The sequence below is a fragment of the Serinus canaria genome, chromosome 4, assembly GCF_022539315.1.
Source record: "Serinus canaria isolate serCan28SL12 chromosome 4, serCan2020, whole genome shotgun sequence".
NCBI lineage: Eukaryota > Metazoa > Chordata > Aves > Passeriformes > Fringillidae > Serinus > Serinus canaria.
The window spans coordinates 69317337-69336107 of record NC_066317.1 but is presented as its reverse complement, the minus strand read 5'-3'; the positions used below and the strand labels follow the sequence as shown (position 1 = coordinate 69336107).

Sequence of the window (18771 nt, the reverse complement as noted above, 5' to 3'; positions counted from 1 at the left end):
AACAATGGTGGGATAGGGAAGCTCAGGAAGCTGGAGAGCAGGAACAATAGCTGATGTCATGTTCTTTCCCCTTCCACCTCACCTCACTCCTTCTCCAGGAAGCCTGACCTCTCTGTTGGGTGTTTTCTAGGTTGTTGACCTGATTTGTCATCCCAAGGGGAATACAAGGCTGCAGGCCACAGCAGTGGTGTGAAATATCTCCTTTTGTTGGCTGAAAGAGTTTTGGGGGCAAAATGTCCCTAAATCCCATCCTGGGCATATCCCTTTTCCCTCTCCTCTCCCAGCATAGCCTTGCTGTGTTCCTGGGGCTTTGGAGTGCCTGGGAAGGCTCATGGAGATAAAGAGGAGATGGAAGAGAGGAGATGGAAGGAGCCAGCACAGCGCTCAGATGTTGCAGGGAAAGGATGTGCTCTCAGGACTTGTCTCCTTCCTGATGTGGGTGTTGGATGCAGAGGGGGCTTGGGAAAGGCTTCTGGAAGCTGGTGGTTCATGGACTGGCATGGGACAACCAGCTGGAGCTCTGCAGGAGACTGTCCCACTCAGCAAACAACAAGAGAAGCAGGAGGGATGCATTTGAGGATCCTTCTAGAGGGAAGCCAAGGGATTTTAGCAATCCTATCCACTTTCCTTCCAGGCCTTCAGCTCCTGTTGCTGATGCTGCCTTAGCAAGCTCAAAGCGTGTCCAGGGGCTCAAAAACCAGGAAGAATTTGGGATTGGGATGGTGCCAGCTCCTTGTGAGCACAACCTGTGCCGTGGGGACTTGTCTGTACATGGAACCATCAGAATTTTATCAAGGGCAGCTAAAATGCTTCCCAGTGGCTGCAGGGCAGCTGGGCCATGGCCCAGAATATTTATTTATCTTGTCTTTGCTCTGTGGCACTGAGCAAAGTCCGATTTGGTTTTAGGGCAAAAAAGGAAAGAGCACTTTGGAACGTGCTCTCACCTGCACCAGGTTAAAAGTGAGGTGGGAGTGAGAGCCCCTGAGCGTTCCCCACTGGATTGGGGTCCTTTGGGAAGGGAAAAAGAGCTTGCTCCAGGCAGCCCCATGTCTCCATCACACCCCAAAGCTGCAGATTTGGGGCTTCACACTGCTGCTGGCAAATACTGGTGTAATTAAAATAAGATGCAGACAAGGGGTCTTATCCCGCTCTCCACCAGGGATGAGGAGCTGGGGGGATTAATGGTGCAGGAGCTTGTCACAGATTAGCACTGGGGGATGGGGATTAACGTTCTGGGGGGGAATGAGAGCCTCCAGAGCAAATTCAGCTTTCCTTGCTGCTTACTCAACCTCTAGTCCTTCCCCCAGGGGTGGGTGGTGAGGCAGGAGCACGCAGGAGGAGCAGGATGTGTTCCCTCAGCTGAGGGATGTGTGATTAGGGGGTTTCAGCCATGTGCCCCTCAAAGCCTGGCTCCAAATCCTTCCCTGCATTGTGATCACCTCAGTCCTGCAGAGATCCCTGCAGGTTTCCTGTGCAGGACCCAAAATCCCTGCTCCTGCTCCCTGGAAGCTGGGGGTGCTGGCTCAGTTGTTTGGCAATGGTGACACATCAGTGAAATAGGAAAAGGGAAGGCTGGGGAAAGGGTTGGGATCTCTGGGGAGAGCAGGATAAGGCAGAGGAGGCAAAACTCCCTGAATTTCTGGTGTAAAGAGAATAAAGGGTGTCTGTAAGGATGGTTGGGCAGGACATAGCCAAGCACAGAGGGGTGCTGGTTGGAAAGGGGGGTTATTTTTGGGGGATAACACAAAAAGGACCATGTGGGGTGCTGGTGACACCCATGGGGTCCCATGGGGAGTGCAATGCTGGGGGGACACGGCGAGCCAGGGCTGTAGGGTGTTTTTGGGGACAATACTTTGGAGACACCAGGGTGCATCACTCCATGGAGCTTCAGGACACACCATCCCTCAGGGCTCTGCGGGATCTCGGGGGTCTCCCTGTCCCCCTGCTCCTCAGGGCTCCGTGTCACCCCTCCCCAGAGGCTTTTGTGTCACTCCTTCTTGGGGGGCTCTGTGCCACCCCTCCCCAAGGGTTTCAGAGGGTCTCAGGGGTCCCTTGTCCCCCTCCCCGGGGTCTCAGTGGTCCCTTGTTGCCCTCCCTGGTGTCTCAGGGGGTCTCAGGGGTCCCTTGTCCCCCTTCCCCGGGGTCTCAGGGGTCCCTTGTCCCCCCTTCCTGGGGTCTCAGGGGTCTCTTGTCCCCCCTCGGGTCTCAGGGGTCCTTTGTTCCCCTCCCCGGGGTCTCAGGGGGTCTCAGGGGTCCCTTGTACCCCTCCCCACGGTCTCAGGGGTCTCTTGTCCCCCCTCCCCGGGGTCTCAGGGGTTCCCTTGTGCCCCCTCTCTGGGGTCTCAGGGGGTCTCAGGGGTCCCTTGTCCCCCTCCCTGGGGTCTCAGGGGTCCCCTTGTCCCCCCTCCCTACGGTCTCAGGGGGTCTCAGGGGTCCCTTGTCCCCCTCCCCGGGGTCTCAGGGGTCCCTTGTCCCCCCTCCCGGGGGTCTCAGGGGTCCCCTTGTCCCCCCTCTCTGGGGTCTCAGGGGGTCTCAGGGGTCCCTTGTCCATCCCCCCCCTTCCCGGGGACTCCCTGGCATCGGACGAGCCCACCCCCCATTCTGGGGGGGGACATCAGCAGCGGTGGGGGCTGGACGCGCCCAAGAGCGAGCGGGGGGGGGGGGTGTGAGGGGTGTGTGAGCAGGGGGCTGGACTTGGACGAGCCCATTCCTGACGAAGGGGTGATCAACCTCATGCCCGCTATGTTTACTCCAAGCTAGGGCTGGTATCCAAGAATTCCCAACCTCACTTCCCGCGAGAGAAGTTAAAACTCGGGATAAATCCTGGGCGGACAGAAAAGCTGGGAGCGGCGGTAGCGGAGCGGGTGTGCCATATTCTTTCCCCCCCTGGCCGAGTGGTGCGCGCGGCGCGGGGCGGGGCGCAGGGCCGCAGTGTCGGAGCCGCCCCGGCGCTCGGGCGCATCGCGGTCGCCATGGCGCTGTGCGGCCGCTCCGCTCTCCTCCCGCCGCCCCCGCGGCACCGGCCCCGGCCCCGAGCCCCGGGGCCCTTCGTCAGGTACCGCAGGGGACAGCGGGGAAGGCGAGGAGAGGGGTGACAGCCAGCGGCAGGGCTGCGCTGCAGAAGCGGTGGGGTGGGGAAGGGGTGAGCGGGGTGGGTCTCTTGGAGGGGCGCTGAAGGGGGGCTGTGGAGGGTTTTGATGAATTGAGAAGGAATTTGGTGTGCGAGCAGCTGAGGTTTTCACAGCCGGGGCGCTGCTCGTGGAGGAAATAGCGTTAAACGCTTGTTTGGGGGCGTTGGGGTGCGAGGGATGGGGGCGCAGCGCTTTGGAGGCGCTGAAGTGCGCTGGAATAGAGGGGTTGGGGAGAGGGTTTAAGCCTTAGGATGGGGTCTTGAGGGGTTCGACTTGGGAGAATTTGGGGTGTTCGCAGAGCTGAGGGGGCTGATTTGGGGTACAATAGGTTTAACACCTATTGGAGGCTTTGGGGTGGGAAGGATGGGGGTGGGACAGAAGGGATGGGGCATCAAGGAGAGGTTTTCCGGCGTGCCTCGGCACTGAGCTGTGCGGGTGTTGCGGTCGGATTTGGGATCATTAAAGGGATTTTGGGGGGGTGGAGCTGCGTGTGAGGGGCTGGGAATGAGAAGGAAAGGATTGGCCATGCTGGGGACAGGTAGATTTGGCAGGTGGCTACCGGGAGGGAGGTACAGGCCGGCAGACAGGGGCCTGATGTGACCTTGTGGATGGAGGGATTGTCAGAGGCGAGTCCTGCTGGAGGAGGTGTGTGGGTGAGGAGCAGCAGGACATCCCTGGGGCTTGGAGCGGGGCTGCTGTGCACAGAGTGGCTTCGGGGTTGTGCTTCTGTAGGGGATAAACCTGGGACTGACTTGGGAGAGGTCAGCCTGGGCTATCTTGGCAATAAAATAAAAAAAAAAAAAGGGCTTGTGAAAGGCAGGAAAAGTGAATTTTAGGGTAGGAATAGCTGAGGTTTGGGAGGGGCTGAGGGATTATGGAGAGAAAGAAGAGGTTGTATTTGTATGGGGGGTTTGTGGATACAAAGGTAATAAAATTTCCTGAGCTCTGAAAATATGTTGGGTAGGGCTTGACAGGAGCTGGGGTGTGGGGACATGTGAGATGGTGACATTGGCTCTGTGGGAGCTCAGGTGTCAGCTCAGGTATCCTTAGCTTGCCAGAGCTCTGTTTCCTTTTGGAGACTTAAGGTGCACCCATGTGTGTGATGCTGCAACCCATTATTTAAATGGTTTGAATAGAGGAAATGGCCTCAAGGTGTGCCAGGAGAGGTTTAGGTTGGATGTAAGAAATATTTCTCTGCTGGGAGGGTTGTCCAGCACTGAAACAGGCTGCCCAGGGCAGTGGTAGAGTCTCCAGGTATTTAAAAGGCAGTTAAAAACCATTTTTGTGGTGCTCAGTGACGAGGTTTAATGGTGGCTTTGGCAGTGCTGGGGTAACAGTTGGCCTCGATGGTCTTGTAGAGCTTTTCCAGCCAAAATGATTCCATGATTCTGTTTTATGGGACCACAAAGGACAACCCAGGAACTGAAGTGCTTGATGCTTTCAATAGTTCCAGCACAATACATGGAAGTATTCAGCAGTGGGAAGCCAGATAATCAGGGAAGGGAGACCTTGCACGTGAATTGCAGACAAACACTTGGCCAAGCTACCTGGCTCTGTGCTTGCTGGAGATTTTCAATTAAAAAACAAACAAACACCAAAACCAAGCAGCTTTTTATCTTAAGTACAAGGGAACAAAAGCATTTTCACTTTTTGGATGATTTGCCAGTGAAAGGAGGAATTCTGCAGTGAGAGAGAAATGGAGGTTGTTCTGCTTGCTTGAAACACGTGAACATGACTGGTTATGTTCCCTCTCTCCCTTTCTGAATTGAAAATAAGGCAGAAGGAAAAGTGACCTTTTCAAATATTTTTTTTCACTGAATAAATGAATATTAATTTTTTAGCAAGAGCTTAGTATTTCTTTAGAGCTGTGAAGTATCTAAAAATTCATGATGGGTAACGAAATGCCAAGATGGTTAAAAAAAAATGCTGAAAGAGAAAATGGTTTCCACTCAAGCCTTCCTCTTCCTGAGTGATTTTTGTAATCTGAGACCCTGTTTTAGAGTTGTCATGAGAACATTCAGACTCTCTGAACATCTGCAAGCTTTTGAGCTCCACTGGGAGATGCAGCCAGCAACTGTAATTTGGTGCATTTGTAGCAGCCATGTCATCTGTTAATTTTTTTTTTTCCTCCTTAACATTCATTCTTGTGCAGTTCTTTTTTTTAAATTTTTTTATTGTCAGGCCAGATGGAGGCCAGTGTTTGCAATAAATTTCCCAGGCAGTCAGCAGATAGCAGGCAGTTAATAAAAATAACTTAAAACAAAACAATCTGTTACCCTCCCCCCGCTGCCCCTGAGTTCCCAAACAGGAATGGAAAAATTCTTCAGACTATATAAAGACTAGAGAAAGAGGCAGAGATAATTCCTGGAGTTCTTCCACATACTTGAGAGTTTTGGTCTGCCATGTGGCACCTTGGGAGCTGGCGACCCTCAGCATTGTAACAAGTAAAGAATGGGTTTGGAAATAGAAAGAAAAAATCCCTTAAGTGAGAGAGGAGTGCAGCCCAAAAAAGGGGAAGTTTTTTTGGGGGGTGATGTCATCTTTCCTGTGCCTGTGTTTGGTGGGGAATGAGTGTTTTCCTTGTGAATGCAGGCATTTCTGAACAAAATTCCTAAGAAGTGCTTGTTTTACATATCTGCATCAGAAAGTCAATGCAGATTTGTTCTATTTCAGAGCACTCTGCCCCCACCCAGTCTGAATTACCTTTATGTAAAACAGAGGAAGCAAATCCTCATTATTCAGTATCCATGCTGGTAACATAAAACAGATGAGTTCTCACCATGTCTCCATGTGGGGAAATGCAGAATGAGTCCTTGGGTTAATTTTTCTGTTGTCTCTTCCTCTTTGCTTAACATTCTCCTGCTCTGAACTGTTCTGTTGTTAATCACATCCTGGTTAAATATGTGGCTTTTTTTTTTTTTTAAATTTTTTTTTTTTTCCATGACTGGGGTATTTGGGAGCATGGGACCAAAGAGAGTTGTTGTGCTTTCCCAACCAGTTTTTGTAGGGGACTTGCCTGTGATGAAAGATTAACAAATTTTTCTGTGCCTGTGTGTTCCTTATGTAATTCTGCTGAGGTTCAGGATTTTGTAAGAGCACAGTTGCACTGGAATTATTAATTTTTATTTTTTTTAAGGAATGTGCTGTATTTTAGCAATGCAAAGAGAGAGCTGATTTAACTTGAAGTACAGGAGGAAAAAAAGAGAAACAACACTCATTCCTTGAATATGGATGATTTTGTGCCACCTTAGGGAAATAAGAATGTTTAGGATCTGCTACAGTGAGAATTGAGGGGTGTGCAGCCGTTTGGTTGATGGGAATAGAGAGGAGGAAGAAGGGAAATTTGCCAGGGAGAGGAGCAGAGCTGTGGTGTGAACCTTTCAGCTGGAATTCTCCCTTTGTCATCATCTCAGCATCTGATTTGGAGCTTTGTGGCCACGTGGCTGCAGAGGTTCTGGCCCAGGAATGAGCCCTGAAGGTGAATTTAGTCTTGAGGCACTGAAAATCAGCTTTGATTTCTGCCCAAGTGCCAGGCAGTGCCCAGTCCTTTAATCACAGAGTGAGTGAGGGCAGAATAATCACCCTGGAGCTGCTGCTCTTTGTCACTTTTTCAATTATTGTCATTTTCTCAGCTGATAATATTTTTGGAAGGGAATAGTTGATGCTCTCCTTAATGTGCTGCGACATAAGAAAATGAAAATACAGACATGGTTTTTGTCATTCAGCCTGTTAAAGAGAGAGAACATCGAGGCTGAGGGTCTGACTGATGGGCAACCCATCATTTATAAATATCCTCAAAAAGTTTGTGATTGTGCAGAATGACATCAGGCACTTCCAGATGTTTAGTAAGGAGAGATTCTGGCTTGTTCCCATGTGCTTGTTTGGATTACAGAATTGCAATATTCTTGTCCACTTAAGGTTGAGATTTGGTCCTGAAAAATGCACACAAAGTTAAAATTTATTTATCTCTGTCCAGTTTTTATTTTTTTCACTGTTCCTAAAAAATTACTTGATCTCCTGTTTATAGTCAATATCCCTATGCTCACTGTAGAGAAATTTGTAAAATAGGTGGAAAATTGACATCTATTTTAAGGTGGGTGAATGTTGTCTTGTACCAAGCAGTGAAAGAGTTATTTTGGAATCAATGAAATTGTTTGTTTGTTTGAATTTAGCTCAGTCTGACTTCTGGTGTCTGTTTTCTTACCCAGTAAAGTGGGGATAATGTCAGACTGTGGGAAATCCAGGAAAATCCTGGATTCTTAATACAAGCAAACATTTCTGATAGAAATCATGAGGTCAACAAAAGACCCAAGAAATATAAACTTGATTTTTCAGGGACTAAAATAGAAACTGAACAGCGAGTTCACAAGAAGTGAGACTTACTTAAGGAAAAAAAGATCAACCGTGATTTATAATTTAATTTAATTTATTTATTTGTGGTAAATCAGGCTGGTAATGGTAAAACCGTTGACTTTGGTAGGATCTATTCAAGGTGAGGATTTCTTCTAATGTGGGGATATCTCTGATTTTCCATGCCATCCATCCAGCCTCGGCCACGTGGGGGTTTTTAGGGTTGCCAAGCCTTTGTGGGGGAGGAGTGAAACATCTTCCGAGAGGAGGTGAAACACAGGGAAAGCAGCGAAATGCCAGCCTTGGTCAGCTGAAATGGGCACAGGGAAACAGCTGCAGCCTGCCAGGCTGTGGGGATCCTCTGGGAACTGGGAATCCTCTGGGAATTGGGAATCCACTGGGAATTGGGAATCCACTGGGAATTGGGAATCCAGCCCTGCCAGGCTGTGGGGATCCTCTGGGAACTGGGAATCCTCTGGGAATTGGGAATCCACTGGGAATTGGGAATCCACTGGGAATTGGGAATCCAGCCCTGCCAGGCTGTGGGGATCCTCTGGGAACTGGGAATCCTCTGGGAATTGGGAATCCAGCCCTGCCAGGCTGTGGGGATCCTCTGGGAACTGGGAATCCTCTGGGAATTGGGAATCCACTGGGAATTGGGAATCCTCTGGGAATTGGGAATCCAGCCCTGCCAGGCTGTGGGGATCCTCTGGGAATTGGGAATCCTCTGGGAATTGGGAATCCAGCCCTGCCAGGCTGTGGGGATCCTCTGGGAATTGGGAATCCACTGGGAATTAGGAATCCAGCCCTGCCAGGCTGTGGGGATCCTCTGGGAATTGGGAATCCACTGGGAATTAGGAATCCAGCCCTGCCAGGCTGTGGGGATCCTCTGGGAATTGGGAATCCACTGGGAATTAGGAATCCAGCCCTGCCAGGCTGTGGGGATCCTCTGGGAATTGGGAATCCACTGGGAATTAGGAATCCAGCCCTGCCAGGCTGTGGGGATCCTCTGGGAACTGGGAATCCACTGGAAGTTGGCAATCCAACAGGAATCCCAGTCTGGGGATTCTCAGCTTCTTTTCCTGCCTCTGTCAAGGTGGGGATTGAAGGCACTTCAGATGGTATTTTGTGTTCAGGCTCACATTTATTATTTCTTATTTATATTACAAGTCATGAGTTCTACAGCATTCTACTAACAGGGCATAAAATGGCTAACTCTCTTTTTACAAGGTCTTTTAAGGCCAAACTATCCAAATAAGAAATGACACCTAAATTATTGTCACTTTTAACCCAATAACTAATCACTCATGTCCCACAATGTGGATTTTTCTGTCCAATTACAAAATACCACCCAACCCCTGGAGGAGAAAGTGAGGAAAAACAACCAGCCATTGCCCTAAAAACTCCATCTTGTTTTTATATATATATCTATATATATATATCTATATATCTATATCTATATCTATATCTATATCTATATCTATATCTATATCTATATCTATATCTATATCTATATCTATATCTATATCTATATATATATTACTAGATTCTAAAACATTAAACTCTAAGTTTTCCTGCTTGTTATTACATATAATATATAATATATGTTCTATATTATATGTTATATATTATACATTATACATTATATAATATATATTATGTCTAATATATTATATATTACACATTATATATTATATAATATATTATACATTATATATTATATATTTCATATTATATACTATACATTATTTATAATATATTATACATTATATTTTTATATTTTATACATTTTTATTATATATTACATATTATATTCTATATTCTATGTTATATATTATATATTACATATTTTATTATATATTACACACTTCTAATCAAACTACACACCCATAATCTCAGTGCTGTCAGTCAATTTTTGAAGTCTTCTCCACATTATTAGGTCAAATAGAATATTTTCTAGTGGGTCTGTGCCCTTCAGCACAGAAATTTCAAATTCCCAGCATCCAGGAATCCAGCAGGGATCAATGCTGCCTCAGTTTTGGATTACCACGTCAAGAAAAGGCAGCTTGCAGTCTGTTTAAATCCAGCCAGCAGCCAGGGGAAAAAGCATTGTGGGAGAAGAAACAAGATGGAAATTCAAGCACCATGTGGCTTTCTTGAGGAAATGGATTTGTTCTTTGTGGTTGAGAAAGGCACAGTTGTTAATATTCTCTTTATTTGCCAACAGACGTGCCTTGCAGCGCCGTGTCTGTTACCAAGCTGTGACAGGCTGGCTGTTGTAAAGCGAGGTACTTTGCATAATTAGTGTGAAGACGTGAACAGATGAGCACTAATTCTTAGAAGTTAATGATTGTCAATTATCTCCCCCTTTTTTTTCCTGGCTCTAGTCCAAGATTAGTGGAATATCAAGTACCTCAAGGTACAGTTCCTTAATTGGCCCAAGCACGCTTTATTGCCAGATGTCACCCCAAAATGTGGCTTTGCTTTTTGACCTGCCTTCATCAGCAGTCAGGTCAGCCTGCTGCTCTTTGAAAGCATTATTTTCTTTTTAATTCCTGGGCTGGAGGTTGTTTGGATCCATAAGCTGATCTGACCTGACACATGGCTTCCAGATCGTTAGTGCAGACAGAAAGGGGGTGAGGAGGCTGAGACTGTTCCTTGCAGCACCAGGAGATTTTATCCTGCCTTAAACCCACAGAGAAATCTCAGCTTCTGCTCAAAAGTGGTGCAAAAATTCCCACTTCACCTATTTCAACATCTTACCTGCTCCAGAAGTTGCCTCATAGGTGCATAAATAACTTCCAGCTCTTGTCTTGCCCAAATCTTGTTGGAATCCAGGATTTTGGAGCTTCCTTAGGACGGTGTTTCCAAACACACCTGTAGTTTTGGTTTCAGCAGCAGGTTATTTAGGTTTAACTGTGCTTATGTAGATGGTGGATGCAGAGCCACAACTTGTAGGGAAGCATCCCAAGGTTGCTGTGGAGGTTGTTGTTTCTGTTTGAATTTGTGCTGCTGGAGCAAAATGAAAAGGAGTGCTTGTTTTGGAGATGGGAAAAGTCATGGATTTTTGTTCCCAGGACAGTCTTTTTGTTTTTGGCAGATGACTGTTTAATGGGAAATCCAAGAAAATGCCTTTATTTTCCCCTCTCTGACTTTATACACAGTTTAGGCTGTATTGTTTAAAAGCATGTTGTAAGAATTTTAATTATTCTCTTCCCTATTTCTGAATGGCATCTTTCTTCAGGCACACAAGTCTTCTGTGTTTAGTGTCAGCCTTTGAATATAATGATTTATCTTCACTTGAAATGACATTGAAAATTTTTCTGTGAAGGAGCTTTTTCAAAGAATTCTCTCATTCTCTCACTTTTTAAATAAGGCTAGGAAAAATATTCTGCTAAATGTCTGTTTAATATTGAGAATTAAATTATCTTTATTGGATATAACATCTTACTGTGAAATAATGAATGTATAATTAGCTCTGTGCAAATTACACATTTTATGTCAGGACACACAGCACTGACATCCAGATTTACCTGGCAGAAATGTTTTAGCAGTTTAATCTGAGATCTTTAGGTATTTTTAAGGGCTGCACCAAAGTTATAATTTATTTGAAAAATAATGAAAGTGATTTGAGGAGAGTAAAATTGCTAACCTGAAAACTTAAAATAAGGAAATGCCCAACCTGTGAGGGTTCTCCTCCCCCTCTTGTTCTTCCTTTTTCTACCCAGCACTTGATCTGATCAGAAAATACTTCCCCAGAGCTCAAGAAGACAAAAACCTCATTTATTTTGCTTTCTGTGCTCTGATCTTCCTGCACTTCTCATTAACACTGCTTCTTTTAAATAATAAATGTGTTTTATTGGGTCACTCTTTCGTGGAAGGCTTTGAAATTAAAATTTAAATATCTTAGGAATAGCTAACCTTGTTTCATAGGTAATGGTTTTTAATAAAATGGAAGAAGTCTTTCCCCATGGGTTTCCATAATTGTTCTTTGTCAAATTCAGTTCTAACCATTTTTCTGTAAGTGGTCAGTACAGGTAGGGAAAAAAATAGTGGGAAAATCAAGATGCTGCTCTGTTTATGATGCATAAGAAGTTCTAAAAATGTTACAGAGCCTTAAAAACCTGTTTTTGTCTGGAGAATTAAATTTGCCTTCACAGTTTACCATGAGCAGCAAAAGAATTACTGCATTTTGTTTTTGAGGAGCTGAAGGAAAATCTCCTTCTTGTGCCCTCAGCATTTTTCCTGTTGACTGTTTCTTTCCTCACTTTGAGCAGGAACAGGAACATGCATCCTCTGATATGGAAAATGTTTTATTAAAATCATTCTGGCAGCTGCTTACTGTGTCAGTGCAGAAGTCCTTGGACCTGCTTTTTCCTAATTTGACCTTCAGCTCCTCTCAGAAATCATGGAGACAATTCCTTTGCAGCAGGTCAAGAAGCATTTTGAGAAGGATTTCACTTATGGACAGCTTTGTACAAAAAGTTGCTTTCATGTTTTTGGTTTTTTTTTCACAGAGGCTCCAGCAATCCTGCAGCTGCTCCTCAAATAACTGTGGACTTGTGTAATTTGTGTAGCTGTTTCCATACCAACAAATGAAATAAGTCCAATTTGTGCCCACAGTGAAGAGTCTGGGGATTTTTTTCTGCTCTCTATCTCGTGAGATGGGAAGTATAAAAAGATGAGCTCAGAATAGCTTGGAGTGAATCATCTGTCAGCCAGCTGCTCTGGGCTCCTCTTTAATGATGGGATGGAAATTTTCCAGAATAAGATACAAAACCTTAATTTTGTGCAGCTGTGAGGTTCAGGTTTAGGTGAGGTTTGAAAGAATGAATAATTAGTAGTTGTTTAAATGTGCAGCATAAAGTTCAGTGTGGATTTCCTGGCATCACCCATGTGGGCAAACATCTGACTGTACCTGATGAAGTCTTTGCTCTTATCAGTGGCTTTAATTTCTGTTTCCTTATCTAAGAGTGGATCACAATATCCGTCCACCCATCCACCCATCCACCCATCCACCCATCCACCCATCCACCCATCCATCCATCCATCCATCCATCCATCCATCCATCCATCCATCCATCCATCCATCCATCCATCCATCCATCCATCCATCCATCCATCCAGCCATCCATCCATCCATCCATCCAGCCATCCATCCATCCATCCATCCATCCATCCATCCCTCCATCCATCCATCCATCCATCCATCCACCCATCCACCCATCCACCCATCCACCCATCCACCCACCCATCCACCCACCCACCCACCCATCCACCCATCCACCCATCCACCCATCCACCCATCCATCCATCCACCCATCCACCCACCCATCCATCCATCCATCCATCCATCCACCCATCCATCCATCCATCCATCCATCCATCCATCCATCCATCCATCCATCCATCCATCCATCCATCCATCCATCCACCCATCCACCCATCCATCCCTCATCCATCCATCCATCCATCCATCTCTGTCCATCCATCCATCCATCCCTCCATCCACCCATCCACCCATCCACCCATCCACCCATCCACCCATCCACCCATCATCCATCCATCCATCCATCCATCCATCTCTGTCCATCCATCCATCCATCCCTCCATCCATCCATCCATCCATCCATCCATCCATCCATCCATCCATCCATCCATCCATCCATCCATCCATCCATCCATCCATCCATCCATCCATCCATCCATCCAATAGAAATTGAAATATTCCAGGTAAAAAGAACAATTGAGGATTCAGAACTGAACCATTTGACCTAAAAGGGGCAGAATTACTGCTGGGGACTGCAGTGACTTTGTGCTTCCCATGGAAGTATCTCCAAATGAAGTGTTGTCTGTCCTTTATCACTGATGTTTGAATTTCACTCAGATTTGCCATAATGGAAACCTTTCATGTCCATTCTTTCTTTCAGAGAAAGTAGAGCATAATAATTGTAGTATTGCTGAAAAGACCTATTTGCTTTTTTACTTGGCTAAAGCAATGCTGAACATAGAAATATTTGATCTTACTTTATTGTTTGTTTGAACTGCTCATAAATTTAGCTCTGTTTGAGTGTTTCTGTGAGAGACATTTGTTTCCTGGAGCTGCACAGCTCATAGTTCTATAAACAAGTCTATAAACAAGAAATCCATTCAGTAATATCAACAGTGAAATTTCTTGTCTTTTATCTGCATTTAAACAAACTCCCAGAATGGTGCCTGGAAGCACAAATTGTGTTGCTCTCTGTGTGGCTGAGAGATGCATATTGGGCAACTGAATTAAAATTTATATAATGAACTATTCACTCTGATTAGAAAAAAAAATCTGTCTGGCTGTTGCAGATGGAATTTTTGCCTGGTTTAAAGATAAATATTGCACAGCTGAATTAAAATTTATATAAGAAACAATTTTTATGGTAAAAAAATCTCAGCAATACTTGGCATTGTTTCATTTCTCTTTAATGTTTGAATTGATGATCTTGGAGGTCTTTTCCAACCTTATTGATTCTCCTGGAGGTGCCAAAACTCTTCCCCAAACTCCTGTTGTGATATTGGTGCGCCTGTGGTCCCTTCTGATGTTACTTTGTTTTTTTCTTTTCTGGTAGGAGAAGGAATTTCTGCTGGCCAGGTGAGAGCAAACCTGAGCAGCAATTTTTGGAGGTTGGAGATTAACAGAGCTCATGAGTTAAAGGAATAGTTAAAATTCCTGCCTTCTCTCAGAGCTGTGGACTTCATCTTTTAGTGGGCAAAAATAATCAGGAATGGCTTGATTTAAGGTCCATATCTCAAGGAAAAAAAAACCCAACTTGAAGTGTGTTTATTTACTTTCTGTAACAAAGAAAACAAAGCTGGGTCAGCTCTTCAGCCTCCCAGTTTGACATTTCACAGCAGTGACCTTGAGGACAAATTCTCTTTTTTTATTTTTTTTCAGCTGCAGCCGCCTCCGAAATATTCAGAGTATTCTGACACAGAGCAGCAAATCTCAGCCTGATGGAATCCTCTGCATTTTAGGTTAGTGTTACAATTTTTGTTCTCATTATGCTGATAAAGATACCACCAGTTTCAGAAAGGAGAAATTCATCTTGCTGCTCCAAGCCCAGCCTGGTTTCTCAGTTGATGTTACATTCTCTTCTCCCTAAACAATTCTTCATTCTATTTACTAATTTTGGGCAAAGAATTTTAAAGAGTAGCCTAAGAAATCTGGAAAGCAGTAAGGAGTTAAATGTTGGCACATAAAATTCATGTGGTTTCAGTGTTTTATTTCTTCTGGGACTGGGAGAAAAGAGCAGCAGAAATAAAGGTGCACGTGCAAGTGTGCTGTGGGACAATAACAGGGGTTTTGTATTGCTATAATAACATTTCATTGACTCTTGTTTCATGGGATATAATCAGTGTCAAGATCTTAAAGGAAAAATGCAGACATTGTGATTGAAAACTTGAGTGCTTAGAGGAAAGAACTGAGGAGTAATTGTTTAAATAATATATTGCAGTTAAATAGCAGAAATCTGATGTAGCCCTAAAGAAGCTCTGTGTAGGAAGTGATACCACAGTCTGGTTTTTTGGGGGGTTTTATTCTGTTTTTTAATGATGTTGCAAGAGAACTTAAAGCTCATTTACTGTACCACAGAATAAAATTTATAAATAGATATATAGATGTCACCATTTTCTTCTAAAGTTCTTCTAAGCCTTCCAATGTTTACATTTTTGTAATGGAGTTTCTCACAGACTTTTCATGCAAATAATGATTGTTTTGCATTCCTTTCTAGAAGAGGAGTGAATTGATGGACTGTTGGTTTATCAGTGTGGTTAGAGAGGTAGCAATTCCATCCTCCAATCCGTAGTCATTTGGGAATTCTATAAATATCAAGGGCCAGAAATAAATTTGCCTTTTTTACCTTAAATATCTCAGCATGTGAGTGTCATTCATTCCATGTCGTATTATGACACACACACATATACATATATATATATATATATATATATATATATATATATATATATATATAAAAGCTGATTTATAATAGATACTAATTTATAAATAGATAATAATTTATAGTAGATAACATTCTCTTCTAGTCAGTGTTAACTGTACAGCATGACCCTGCATTCTCTGGGGTAGGAGGTTAAGTCTCTAAGTAGGAACTGGACAGCCAGAAGCTCTGTGAGGTCACTGTGTCAGCCTTCCAGTGAAACTGAATCATGCAGGATAAACTCCCTGGGTTTTGCATTTGCTGCTCATTTAATTCCATAAAACATGTTAACTGGTGACACTGCAGTATTTCTTAATTATTATTAACTCTGAGACTGCAGGCAGTCCCAGGTAAGGAGCAGTCACTGAAAACACGGCCCAGCTTTAAGGAAAGCAGAGGAATTGCTTTGTGTAATCCTCAGGGTTGTGTGGAGGATTTCATTCTCTTCAGAAGAACATACCTCTTAATAAATAAGCTCTTGTGGTATGGAAATATGGGAGGTGTGTTTTGTTGGGAGATTTGTGCTTTGCCCTGATCTCTCAGCACCCACAATGGGACTCTTGTCTGCTCTGGCCTGGCTCCTGTAGCCTGCAGAATTTCTGGCATAACTTCCATGAAACAGGCATGTCACTGTTGTAAATGCATTAAATCTGTCATCAAACATGGGCTTCTGATGACAAAACCCATGTAGTTTTACATCCTCCTGGCTTGTGTGGAAAGTGGATACTCACAACTGAGGTTTTTTTATGTTCTGTTTCACTTGGCTGCTTTTAATGGCCTGCAGTTAATGGAGTTCTCTCACCTCAACTTCAGTTTCATACTGGGCTGGGAGATAAAACCAGAATAAACTTCCACAGCTTCACTTCAAATTCATTAATATTTGTACTGAAATTGAACCCAGCATTGTGAGATCCCAGAGAGAGATGAGAACTGACCCACTGTTGATAGAAGTATTTAAATGGAGTTCTACTGGTTTTTAAAAGGAATCCTCTAACCTGATTTTGAAGGGCTTGCATGGTAACATTCCTGCTTTCTTTGCTGGGGAGAAAAGGCCTCACAACTGACAGGAAAATGGAATTTGGAGGTTGGCATGTCAAGTGGCTTTGAAAAGCTGTCATGTCTCAGCTGTGCTGCTGTTCAAACTGATCTGCCTAAATTCTACTGTAAATTATTTCCTATGATAATGGTGCTCCTTGGCATCTTCCCTGCTCCTGGTTCAGTGATTTCTGGGGATGTGCTGTGAGCAGGGGGTGTCTGTAACTCCTGGAGCTGTAGCTGCTCTGATTGTGGATTCAACTCTTTCACCATTCACCTCAGCTGAGCTGATTTTGCAAATATTGATATTTATTTTCTATTTTCCTCTAAGAGTCTGGGGATACTTTCAAGGCCATTCCAGTAAAGATTTATTTTACTTTGGTTCTGTTCACATATTGCTTTTTTAGATTATAAATAATCTAGATTATTTATTTAGATAATATATTTTATATACTATATAAATATATAGTATATCTAGAATCTAAATATCTAGTACATAACATATGAAATGATAACATTATACAAAATACAAGATATATGATAGTATTATACAATTATATAATCAGAATATATAATATATAATATTTCCATATATACTATATGGAAATATATAGTATATATGGTATGGTATATAAAATATATTATATTATATATGTAATTGAAATATGTAATATATAATACATATAATTATAATATAGATGATATAAATATGGTATATTATGTGTGGTATATTATACATTAAATATTGTATATTGTATATTTTGGTTATATATAATCTAAATACATAAAGTATAATATAATTTATATAATGTATTTAAATATTTATATAATATATGATCTAAATAAATAATCTAGATTTTTTATGAACAAAACAGCAATATGTGAACAGAACCAAGAAAGATAATGTTCACATCATCTTTTTTAGGTTATTTTTTCTCCATTATCTCCATCCCACACTGAGCTCTCCCTGCTGGGGTTTCTCCCACATTCTGAGAACCTTTAGCACATTGTTCTGATTGTTTATCCCATTCCCTTTCCAAACAGAGACTATTTGAAGGATTATTTTCCAGAATTCTGTTGCTTTTGGGCCAATATCTGAAGGTGAATGTCCATTCCCTCCATCCTCTCCCTCCTGCTGTCCCCAGGTGCATTTTCCATCCCAGGGTGTCTCACTCCCATTTGATCTTAGCCAGCAGACAAATTTCCCCCTGCATTTGGCCAGAAAGCTTTTGTGAAAAATGCATATTTTATGATTGGCTCTTTGCAAATATTAAAATGGTTATGTTAGGAAGTTATGTTGTATTAATCTCTTTTAAGTAGTGTGGTAAATAGAGTTTTTAGGCTATAGCATAATATTAAAATAGAAACGATGTGATGTAAGGTACTTTCTTTTAACTGACCCAAGACATGGAAAAGATAACCAAGGAATTTTTCTCGTTGTCCTCTCTGGATGGAAATACAACAGGATTCCAAGAAAAGAATTGTTGTCTTCTTGTTGGGAAGGCCCAGGCTCCAGGGAACCAAGGCAATTGATTTACAAGATGAACGGGGGGAAGTTGACAATAAACAAAAAAATCCTGAGTTTGAAAGGAATGTTTGCATCATGTGTGAGATACGTGCACATGGAACAGGCTATTGCTTTTAAGGGTTAATCCTTTTTTAGAGAGCTCTACTTTTTGGGGCTTAGTGCCCAGGAAGCATCTGTAGAGATCCACAATTCTTTGCTTTATTGTCCTAACTCAGATTGTCCAAATTCTTATTGCTCTAATTTTTTAATTACTATTTTTATAACTATTTTATTACTCTTAAAATTTTACAATTTTGAAAACAAGTGATTGGCGTTTTTCACACTTTCTGCCCCTTTAGCAAATCGAATGGGCTCTCAGAGGGGCAGCTGAGCAGGAACCTCGGGCTCAGCCTGGCTCAGGGTGTGCTCACAGCCCTGCCAGGGCTGGGAACAGGAGGGGGAGTTCCAAACTCCCAGCTCAGCTGGGGACAGGCGTCGGGCTTTCCTAATTCATGGCCTTGCCCATTGTTCTGGGGAGGACTCCTGATATGCTCTTATCTTGGTCATTGTTTCATTTCCTGTTTGTTTTCTGCTAGATTATCTGTTCCTTGAACTCCAAATGTTGCTGTTGAGTAGCACCAAAGCCTCAGTGTGAAAGCTCCTGTCTGGACAGGATACTTGAAAGACCCAAATAAACCACAAATTCCAGATATTCTGCAGAATTCATGGTTTTTGTTGAACAAATGCCTTTCCTGTACGGCTGTCAGTGCTCTGCAAGCAA

The 18771-nt window shown here is 43.5% G+C and overlaps 1 protein-coding gene across 1 annotated transcript in view; it reads left to right on the top strand.

Annotated features, from left to right (window-relative positions):
* The first annotated feature begins 2972 nt into the window (after positions 1–2972).
* The window catches only part of DNAAF9 (dynein axonemal assembly factor 9), a 74072-nt gene continuing 58273 nt past the window's right edge, over positions 2973–18771 (top strand). Inside the window, exons 1-2 of the mRNA XM_009098157.4 lie at positions 2973–3055; positions 14410–14489. Of these exons, the coding sequence (XP_009096405.2) occupies positions 2973–3055; positions 14410–14489 (163 nt within the window). The remainder of the gene's footprint in view (positions 3056–14409; positions 14490–18771) is intronic.